This window comes from Nanorana parkeri, unplaced genomic scaffold (assembly GCF_000935625.1).
Source record: "Nanorana parkeri isolate BGI_ZX_2015 unplaced genomic scaffold, ASM93562v1 scaffold382, whole genome shotgun sequence".
Lineage (NCBI taxonomy): Eukaryota > Metazoa > Chordata > Amphibia > Anura > Dicroglossidae > Nanorana > Nanorana parkeri.
Window position 1 is genome coordinate 655,773 of NW_017306650.1, and position 11,411 is coordinate 667,183.

General features: G+C 43.9%; 1 protein-coding gene across 1 annotated transcript in view; it reads left to right on the top strand.

Annotated features, from left to right (window-relative positions):
- Positions 1-6,715, top strand: part of LOC108789250 (very-long-chain enoyl-CoA reductase-like) — a 51,429-nt gene extending 44,714 nt beyond the window's left edge. The window contains exon 13 of the mRNA XM_018559214.1: positions 6,588-6,715. Within this exon, the coding sequence (XP_018414716.1) occupies positions 6,588-6,715 (128 nt within the window). The remainder of the gene's footprint in view (positions 1-6,587) is intronic.
- Positions 6,716-11,411: the final 4,696 nt, after the last annotated feature.

An 11,411-nucleotide genomic window follows, 5' to 3' on the forward strand; every position in this document is an offset into this window, starting at 1 on the left:
CTTGACAGATGATTGTTTTGTATAATGTTGATGGCTACTGGACACTGTATGCAAGGCATGCAGCCTGTGAATTGGAACACATTACTTCTGCTGCTAGCAAGGCTAAAAGAGGAATTTCCTGGAATTCTCCAACCTGCCCATGATTGGTGCTTATCTACTGCAATCATTTTCTATTCATGCTGTTACATCACTATTTTAGAACTGATTTTATAACACTTTGCATCTCTCATGCATTTTCTACAAATATGACACTAAATACAGATTATCTCTTACCTTTTATTTATGCTTTGTTCAGCCTCAGCATACATTTAGAACTGTATACAATTCAAGTGTACATTAGAAGCAGAACCAGGCAGAGCCACTCGTACATGCTGTGGCTCGGTCTGGCCTAGGGGTGGGGTGCTGCAGAAATGTGGCGCTGACATCAGCACTGTCTTCCGCCCATCTAGGAGGATAGGGCACTGCTGCAGCTCTGCCTGGTCTGGTTGGGAAGCTGCTGGGGGCTCTAGATTCTCCACTGGCAGGGCATTTGGGGGTTCGGGGGTCCTCTGGGTTCACAAACTGATTCTTTCAGGTTACAAAATTGAATTTCTCTCCTCTCCCTGCCTGTTTTTTTCTGTCTAATCTTCGTCTTTTCCCATCACATTTGAGCAACCTTCAGTTGGCAATTCAGGACCTACTATGCTTGGGGGTGGTGGTCCCAATTCCAGTTCCATTGTCGGAAAGGTTTCAGGGTTTCTACTCGAACCACACGTAGCTTATGTGAATCATCAGGGATGCACAAGGAGTCAGGCTGCTGCCCTGGAGGTGTCTCACATCCTGCATTGGGCGGAAAGTCACGTTCTGGCTATGTCCGCGGTCTACATACCAGGGCGTGGAAAATTGGCAGGTGGACTATCTGTGTTATCAAGGTCTGGATCAAGGGAAATGGGCCCTTCATCCAAAGGTGTTCCAAACTATCTGCCAAAGATGGGGGACTCCAGATGTGGATCTTCTGGCCTTTCCATCTAGACCAAAAGGTAGATAGTTTTGTGTCCAGAACTCTGGATCCTTGGGCGGACATGGTGGATGCTTTTTTGGCACCGTGAGACAATTACAGACTAATTTATGCATTCCCTCCTCTGAAGCTCCTACCAAGGCTGCTGTGGCGGGTGTAAGTCGAGGGGATACAGGTTCTCTTGGTAGCTTTGGATTGGCCTCATCGTCCTTGGTACGTGGATCTGATGCATCTAGTCCAGGGGCGGACTTACAATACGTGGGGCCCCCGGGCAATACGAGATTATGGGGCCCCTTGTGCTCCACACATATATAGGCCCCACCCACATATACATTCTTGTGTTGCAGAAATGATCTCTCCACACTGTTTTCAAAAAAGCAGGTCTATTCACATAAAAGTAAAGTGCGGGGGAATTACGTTCAAAATCTAGAACAATATAGGCGATTTGAAAAGTGAGCTAAATGGCAGAATTTTTCTGTTTTTTTTTTAACCGAGATTCTTTAATTCTGCCAATTATCCTGGGTGAATTGCAGGAAAATTAGTAGGAAAATTGGCAGGGTAACTGAATAATCTAGGAGCGGAGGTTTGGGCACATATTGCATGTGCAGAATGCTTCAGCGCATGCAGTAAAGCCACCAAATGGTCAGTCTGCCAAAGACCAGAACCAATGCAAGGCAGACCGCAGATCAGAACTAATGCAAGGCAGACCATAGCCCAGAAACAATGCATCGCAAAACTCAGACCAGAACCAATGCAGGGCAGACCGTAGACCAGAACCAATGCAAGTCAGACCGCAAACCAGAACCAATGCACAGCTGACCACAGACCACCACCAATGCACAGCTGACCACAGACCACCACCAATGCACAGCTGACCACAGACCACCACCAATGCATGGCAGACCACAGACTAAGCAGTTAGAATGACAAATACACAACATAATTTCCAGGTTCAGCCATCACACACACACATACATACATACGCACTCTGATCCCTGTGGAACGTCACCTGCACACACATTAATGGGCAGCTCCTTCCATGCCAGAACACGGGCAAGCCCTTACCTTCAGCAGGTCTGTAAATGAGTCTGTAATTGTCTCACGGTGCCAGCAGGTGGGTGTAGTAGGTTGCCCCACAGGAGGCCAGGTCCTTGAAGTACCAGAGTGACACTTGTCATGCCACCATTTCTTCTCACCTGGATCTGGGAGCGCTGGACAGTCCAAAAGCCAGGGGGAGCCGGCGCCAATTGGCAAGCAGTTTAAGCAGAGCTGGTGTAAGGATGCAGCCTGAAAGTGCAGGCAGAAAAATTTAGATTTGCCTGTGTAGGCAAAAATGCATGCCCCAGCCCTGTGGAGAATACGTGTCATGCATGGCTCGGTGAATTGTTCACAGCGCTACTTTCACTCGCCCTACATCTTTGAGTACATTTGTTAGTCTGAGGCTAGGTTCGCACCTAAGCGACACCTCACCGGGTGGCAATCGCACAAGATACTGCACGGATTGCTGCGTGGTCAGAAGTTGTCTAGGTGTGAACCGATTGTGCTGTGGGTGCCATTATTTTCCAATGACACCCCAGTCGCGCAGACCAGATTGCGCGGTTTCCTGCTGCGATTCTGATGACCACAGACCACCACCAATGCACAGCTGACCACAGACCACCACCAATGCATGGCAGACCACAGACTAAGCAGTTAGAATGACAAATACACAACATAATTTCCAGGTTCAGCCATCACACACACACATACATACATACGCACTCTGATCCCTGTGGAACGTCACCTGCACACACATTAATGGGCAGCTCCTTCCATGCCAGAACACGGGCAAGCCCTTACCTTCAGCAGGTCTGTAAATGAGTCTGTAATTGTCTCACGGTGCCAGCAGGTGGGTGTAGTAGGTTGCCCCACAGGAGGCCAGGTCCTTGAAGTACCAGAGTGACACCCGTCATGCCACCATCTCTTCTCACCTGGATCTGGGAGCGCTGGACAGTCCAAAAGCCAGGGGGAGCCGGCGCCAATTGGCAAGCAGTTTAAGCAGAGCTGGTGTAAGGATGCAGCCTGAAAGTGCAGGCAGAAAAATTTAGATTTGCCTGTGTAGGCAAAAATGCATGCACCAGCCCAGTGGAGAATACGTGTCATGCATGGCTCGGTGAATTGTTCACAGCGCTACTTTCACTCGCCCTACATCTTTGAGTACATTTGTTAGTCTGAGGCTAGGTTCGCACCTAAGCGACACCTCACCGGGTGGCAATCGCACAAGATACTGCACGGATTGCTGCGTGGTCAGAAGTTGTCTAGGTGTGAACCGATTGTGCTGTGGGTGCCATTATTTTCCAATGACACCCCAGTCGCGCAGACCAGATTGCGCGGTTTCCTGCTGCGATTCTGCCCATGCTTCCGAAAACGATCATGAAACTAAAACAGCCGTGCATCATGAAAAAAAAAGGTACATGTACCTTTTTTCTGCAATTGCTGCGCAGATGTCACCCCTTTGAAATTAAAAGCAATTCGCTGCCTGCATTGTACAGGACTGCGCAATCCTAGGGCACGCGTCCCGGGTGTCGTGCAGGTGGGAACCTAGCCTCAAGCTGTCACTGTCCCTCGATGTATATATGTAGTGTTGTGATGTGTCACCTGCACTCCTTACAGCGATTAGACCTGGATACATGATTGTGGTGCTGGTAGTGATTGCACGGATGGCACCGTGTATTCCAAAATCGTAGAAGATGGAGATCACCAGTACTCATTTGTCATATGACATGCATTAAGACACGCATGATGCTTTCCACCCTATAGGCATTTTACATACTACACATAGCGTGGTTGTATGCAAAGCAAGGCGATATGACAGGTAGTCTGCTTTTCTTGCTTGCATGCTAACAGATGATATGATGTATTGTACTTAATTTGTTATATTTTATCATGAAATGACATTTGTGATCTTTTTATTCGCCATTTGTATACAGTCATCTACCTTGCTCTGCCTTTATATATTGTGGTTTTGCCCTACTGTTCTTTGCTGTTTGTTCATCTCTCCTTGACATTCAAAGCCCTTTCCCCTCTCTCCCCTTCTCTCCTTTTAGTTCTTCTCCTGCTGCTCGGCTTATCTAAGTTTGTTTATTGTTCCTCGTACAAGGAGCCCCCCCTCCCCCCCCTCTCCTTACACAGAACACAGAGCCAACTGTCTCCTAGTAAAAAAATGAGTGCTGGTGATCTCCATCTTTCCCCCATGTAAACACACACCTTCCATCCCTGCACCGATCTGATACAATACACCATTCCAGCCTTGTGTGTGCAGGACAGATCGAAGGACCTAATCATGCAGCCCGCCAGACAATCCAGGAGCTGAACCGAGGGAGCAGCAGCCAATCGAAGAGCAGCTAAAGGCAGGCCCTGCCCAGCTGCCACTGTCATACTATCAGGCAGTGCTGTGTTAAAGTGGTGGCGGCAGGGTCTGGTGGGCCCACGAATGAAATATGCTGATTGCAGGTTGGAAAACGGCGAAAAGGAACACGGGTCGGTGACGGGCCCCTTCGTGGCCGCGGGCCCTTGGGCAGTGCCCGACGGACCGAATGGTCAGTCCGCCTCTGATCTAGTCACGAATGTTCCATGGCGACTTCCCCTTTGGCCAGACTTGATGTCGCAGGGCCCTGTTTACCATCCTTCTTTACCGTCGCTGGCTTTAACGGTGTGGCTAAAGCCAGGTGTTGAAGGATAGGGGATTATCCGATTCTACCGAAGCCAGGTTTTGAATGATAAGGGACTGTCCAAAGTCTACATCATGAAAGATTTACCATCGTACTTGGAAAACCTATATTTCGCGGTGCGAGTCTCTTCAGGTGTCTTGACATGCTTTTTTGGTTGCTAGAGTACTGGGCTTTCTTGAAAGGACTGTGGATCAGCGTTTGGCACTTATAACTGTCAAAGGTCAGGTTATGGCTTTGGCGATTTTGTTTTTTCAACGCCCCTTGGCCTAGTTATCCTTGATTTGTACCTTTTACCCAGAGGGTCTCGTGTTTCCCCTCCGGTTCGTGCTCCCTTGCCCTCATGGTATATAAACCTTGTGTACCCTGCCTTGCAGAAACCTCCCTTTGAGAATATTAGGGAAGTGCCTTTTGTTGACCTTGTCACATAAGTTTTTTTTTTTGTTGCTATCACTTCAGCTTGGAGGGTCTCAAAATTGGCTGCCTTGTCCTGTAAACCTCAGTTTTTTGGTCTTACATAAGGACAAAGTGGTTCTTCGTCCACAGCCTTCCTTTTTGCCTAAGGTATTTTCTACCTTTCATATCAATGAGGACATCATCCTCCCTTCTCTTTGTCCGATGCACCCTAAAGAGATAGCTTTTCACTGTTTGGATGTCATTAGGGCTGTGCGAGTCTACCTTTCTGCTATGGAATCCTTTCGTAAGACATGTTCCCATTTTGTTGTTACTGAGGGTTCCAGGAAAGGTGAGACGGCCTCTGTGGCCACCATTTATCGTTGGATTAGGCAGCTTTTTCAGGCCATGCCCTTAAGGGTCAGTCTACCAGGTCAGTAAGTACTCCCTAGGCTTTTCGGCATCAGGCTTCTGTTGTACAAGTTTGTAAGGCGGCCACGTGGTTGTCGGTACACACCTTCACTCGGTTCTATAAAGTTGATGTGGTTACTTCTGTGGATGCTGGTTTCGGCCGCAAAGTTCTACAAGCGGCTGTTTAGTGTGTGGGTTTTTCCTTTTTTTCTGTTTGGTTGTCAACCCCACATTTTCACTATTTTGGGACGTCCGTTCCATTAAAGGAAGAAATGGCTGTGTCCTTCAATGAACAAAAGAGAAAATAGGATTTTTGTACACACCGTAAAATCCTTTTCTCTGAGTTCATTGAAGGACATGGTCCCTCCCCTCTGGAAGTTGTCATTCTGGTCTCTACTGCTTTGGGATTAACTGAGCTGCCTATAGCTAGTGGGGGGTGAACCACCAGAAGGGGCCACCCCCAAGGCTGTGCTTCTTGTTTTGTCCCTAGCATCCTTCTCCTGCAGGTGGCGATATAACCCTTTCATTAAATGAAGAAATTGCTTCTTCAATAAATGCAGAGAAAAGGATTTGATGTTGAGTACAAAAATCCTATTTTTCAGGTAATTTCATCTTCTAATTCTAGTCACTATACAGTCCAGCACCGGAGAAGCGTGGAAGGGTTACAACTTCTTTCTGTCCAAGCTAAAAGGATTTCCTTTCACTTCCAGTTCGATCTAAAACCTATGACCTGGACAGGAAGTGAGGGGAATTTTATCTAATGGGGAGACTGACAGACATATGTTTTTACAATTCCCCACTCTTTCAAAATGGCCCCTTTCGGTGGTATTTCCACTAGCTGTTCTATCTGATATCTCTCAAATACAAGTAATGAAAAGTTTTCCAGGCGTTGACACTCATAGTAATAAAAAGTTGACACTCTATTCAATCTAAAATAAAAGTGTTGGATTTCATGCGGCTGAAAGGCAATTATTTGTAGCACTTGAACACATGTACCTTGGTTTAATACTGTACTTGATCTCTTATGATGTGGGCCAGGATTAAAAAACCTTTGTTCTTTTTTGTTTTTTTACTAACAGTTGGACTATTTACACTGATCGGTTTTATTCAGATGACAATTTGGGCAAAGGAGAAACATCACAGATATATCAGGGAGTTCAAGGATTATCCAAGACTACGGATGTCAATCATCCCCTTTCTGCTGTGAAGATGAATTTGCAAAAAAGGATATTTATATTATTTTACTATGATTCAGAGCTATATCTGAAATACCTAGAAATCTATTCATAGCAAAGCGTCACATTTTTAAGAACTATTTTGTACAGTCTTTTCTGCATATTTAAACAAAAGGAGAATTTCACTTTTATGTAAACGTGGAACCCTCCTTCCCACTTGTCAAATGTAGTAACACCTCTCTACAGTGAGTCCTGCAGAATACAGGTTGGCTATTGCTTATGTTGCCTCCATAGACTGTCTATCAGATGGGAAGCCTTTTACCTCCCACTGTGCAGATTTTATTATTGGTATCCTATAGTTTATTTTAAATCAATATGAATGTATTATTTAATGGTTGTTTATATCACTGATTTGACTAAAGAAGATCACAAAAACTATGTATTAAGTTCAGCTTAAAAAGCTCATCTTGGATACGTCTTTGTCTGTGTCCCACTATTTGGCTCTATGCTGCTTCCTGATGAGTTTAGTTGGTGTTGCATATAGCCATTGAGGCTGTATAGACTGCATAAGTTGCTATACTGTAACTGCTTGGTACAAATTATCATCACAAGGCTTAGTGGTGCCCATTGGAGTTCTATGTATTAGGGTGAGGTTGGAGGGAGCTGCAAACTAGGAGGTTACAGAGGAACATAGTACACGTCTGGTCTTGCAGTTACCATGACCATGAGTGGAGGGATTATGGTGAGTTAGTTTTGTTTTCACACTCATTGCTTTGAAAGGACATCTACACACTAAAGGCAAATAGACTGTTCACTTTACAAAGACATTTTACATTAGCTTAGTGACTGTGGTAAAAAATCACTTGCCCAAGAACACATAATTATGTGCAAAGAAAATGTTAAAAAAAACAGCATTTTTGCTTGCACATGATTGGATGATGGAAGTTAGCAGAGCTTCACCTCATTCTCTAAGCTAAGGGAAAGTTCCCTTGCAAAGTAGACAGCCTATACTCCTTTAGTAAATCAACTTCTATTTTTATAACATGAACCACAGATAGAGCAGGGAAGGGTTACAACCGCTTATTGTCCATACTAAAATGATTTCCTTTCACTTCCTGTCCTAATACTCATTATCTGGACAGAAAGTGAGTGGAATTTTACCTAATGGGGAGACTGCCTATACTACTTTAGTAAATCGACTCTTATTTATTTAAAGTGGACCTTTGCATTCTTAAAGCATGCAAACACAAACACACTCCTTCATTTTCCAGTACATGTAAGCAGTCCAAGCAGCACTGTCTGATATCCACATTTTTGCGTATCAGAAGTTAGTAACTACTAGCACCCCCTCCCCCCCTGTCCCCTGACATATGCAGTGTCACATGATGGTCACAAGATAGGCTAAGAGGTCTTTGTAACTGACAGCATGGCTTTACTTTTTCGTGCTGTGTAGATGGTTTGTTGATATATGTTACATATTTGGCAGCGGTTTTAGTAAACATTGTCAGAGGAAAGGGTTTCTTCAAAGTTTTTGTGTCAAAGCATTAGGCTTCATTTACAGGGACATGCACAGCCATAGAGAATGTACATCCATGCAGAAACCTGCATCTGGAAGTAATAGCTGGTGCGTGCAGCCGCCTGTACAACTCAATGCCTGTACACTGCTACAAGCCGACCTGAACTTGCACGTCTGTACAGATCCATGCCCCTGGATGCAGAAGTTGCTTTATTTACGGGTATTTTCCCAAGAAAAATAATAATAAGGTTGAACTGTATTGTTCGGTTTAGTTTGAGAAATCATTATTAGAAAAAAAGTGATTGACTATGGCTTCACTTTGGTAGACACAAATGATAAGCATCAAATAAAAAAAATGAAAATAGATTTGTTTTTCTAAGGCTCATGCATAATGTACACCAGTGTTACTTATAGGAGAGCAGAGAGCAGTCATTTTGTACAAGATAACTCTGAAAATATATAGATTCAAGAGGTCACACGGCTCATGTGTTGAATCAAGTGTAAAGAACAGTAATTCACACACCAGAATGCTGAGCACAGTAGCACACAGACCCAGAAAATAGTTGCAAAAAGCTTTTTTTTACAGGATATTGCTTTATGAATCATTTAAAACATACGGCCTGTTCTCTTTTTTAATATTACTATATAGTTGTAGCTATAAACAAGATCCATGCCAATGGTTTAGCCATTGTTGAAGTACAGTAAAGAGAGTAACCTATTGATGTGCCCCTGCTCCTTCACTGTCCATTCAGAAGGCTGGAGTTGTGCTCTTGACTAAGCTGTGCTATTGATGACAAGAATTAGAACTCTTTTGGCAGCTAAAATACTTTCCATAAATGAATTGCAACTATGTATTTAGCTGCATACCTGGTGTTCATCCTACCCATACATCTAAACAACGTGCATTACAAACACATTATGAATCAACAGTTTTGGGGTTTTTTAACCTGCAAAGGTAAAGCTATAAGATGAAATAACAACATAGCTAACAAAATAAAGTAAGACAAATATTTGGGTGCTGTGTATTTTCTACAGCTTTTGAAAAAGCCATAATAGCAAATAGTACTGTTCTACTGTCCATGACACAATAAACATGTTTTCAAAAATCTACGTGTCTAACTGTTTTTTTATGTTTTCATTATGCAGAGATTTCAATGTGTTATCAACTTTGAAATGATCCTTCATGGATTCCTGCATCGGGGCCCTGAGGTCACTAGTTACGCCTCTGCCTATTACTGTTTCATGCAACCTCCCTAACATGTTTTGAACCTTATGTAGGCCCACACATTTATCTTTCAGTAGAGTTCCCTCTAAACTTAGATCGTACAATCAGAGTGTACCGTGTGGCCAGCAAGTTTTGCCAGCAAGGTAAATTCTGAGAATATAACTCCTGATTATTATGAAGGTAGGTAAAAAGCACCTGAAATGTGAACGTTAAAAAGGCCGACAGAGCAAAGGACTAGTCCCAGTATTGCCTGAAAGCTCCCTGCAGCTGAGCTTTTCCCCAATACGGACTTACTATGCCTTGCTCTGAACTGTGTCCCTGTGTCGAAGTGATCAAAGCAGGACTTTGTTTCCTTATGTCAGAGCTGTACCTCTACAGACAGGGGATCTGATGGCTGGTGGGGGAATATTCAAGAAGCAGCAGGAGAAAGCACAGATCTGCAGAATGGATTAAGCAGAAGCATAGAGATCTTTGCACTGCAGGTCCTCAGATATATCTTCCTCTCCAGCAAGAAGAAGCACAGTAGTGACATCACAAAATCTCCTTCCAAATCTCCCAGTTAGAGGCAGCAGCACCTTAGACGATCTCACCCTACAAATATAAGGCTCAAGGAGTCGGAATTCTTGCCAAAAGCTAAATGTTTTAGGGAATGGCATGGGCACAATTAATATTATCAATTATTTTCACTTTCGGAGTTCAGGTCCACCCTAAACTATGAACCTTGGGGCTCTTTTGTCTTCATGTACATAAAAGAAACAATGACTAGGATGGGGGAAAGGTGGGTCCAACTAGTGGGTATCCCCTTTAAGGATTGGCCAAGATCTGAAATTCACTAGTAGATGATGCTGCGGGTAGAATATGAGGTTTTTTGATATAATAATAATAACAGTAATAATAATAATTTATTAAGTGCATGTAGACATAAGATTGATCAAACAGCTGTATTTGCTGTATAACGTGTTTAGAAATAATGGAACAGAAGGGAACATACTGACACTGATTAATGATTAGCGTCTCAAATCATTGTTCCACGTCCAACCAGTCAGTGACACTAGCTGTGTGCCAACCTCTAAACATCTTTCTTATAGCCTTAAATGGGCTTTAAGTACTGGGAAGAAATGTCATAAACATATGATGTTCAACTATTTCTCCCTTGCTCTACTTTATCAGAAAAAAATGCCTCACCAAGCAATATTTGCACACATTGTCTGTATAACATAATCCTGATGCAAGTTTAAAAGGGCAGCCTTTTATATGAATGAAAACATGTAATGGTAACGGGATCCCTGGAGACTCGGGTTGTAACACTCTTGCACCCAATTCCAGGTTGTGGTCAGGGCCGGATTCCCCACAAGGACACTGAGGCCCGGCGCAGAGGGGCAGTGTCCTTGTGAGGAAGTTGCGGGCGCCGGGTGGTAAGTTGCCCTCTCTACATTTAGTCCTGCTTTGCACAAGCAAGACTAAATGTAGAGTGAGGGAAGCCGATTGTTCGTTTACAAGTGATCTTGGCGATGTTGCCGAGATCACATGTAAAAAGTCTGCATGCAGCCGGTCCTCCTCCCCCCCTCCCCCCTGCATTTACCTCTCTCCTCGCTGGCTCCGCCCTCTGGGATTCGCCGCCAAGTCTGTCTCCTCACTGGCCACCGATGCAGTGAGCAGAGAGGCAGGGTTAAAACTAACCCTGCCGCTCCGTGTACACAGTGAGAGGGGAGAGCTGTGCTCTTCCTCCCTCACCTGTCACAGGAGTTCCAGTACAGTGCTGCGCTAGAACTCCTGTATTGGAGGTGACAGGTTTAATAAAGAAAACCTGCCACCTCCAATTGCTATCACACAGGGGATTGTTACAATAAAGTTAGGTGAAATTTTTTTTACATTGATTAAAAAATGTTTTAAAATAAAGAATAAAAAAATAATAATATGAAATAATTAAATAAAAAGGTGATTAAAAAGTAAAAAAATAAGAAAAAAATTATATAAAAAATAAGAA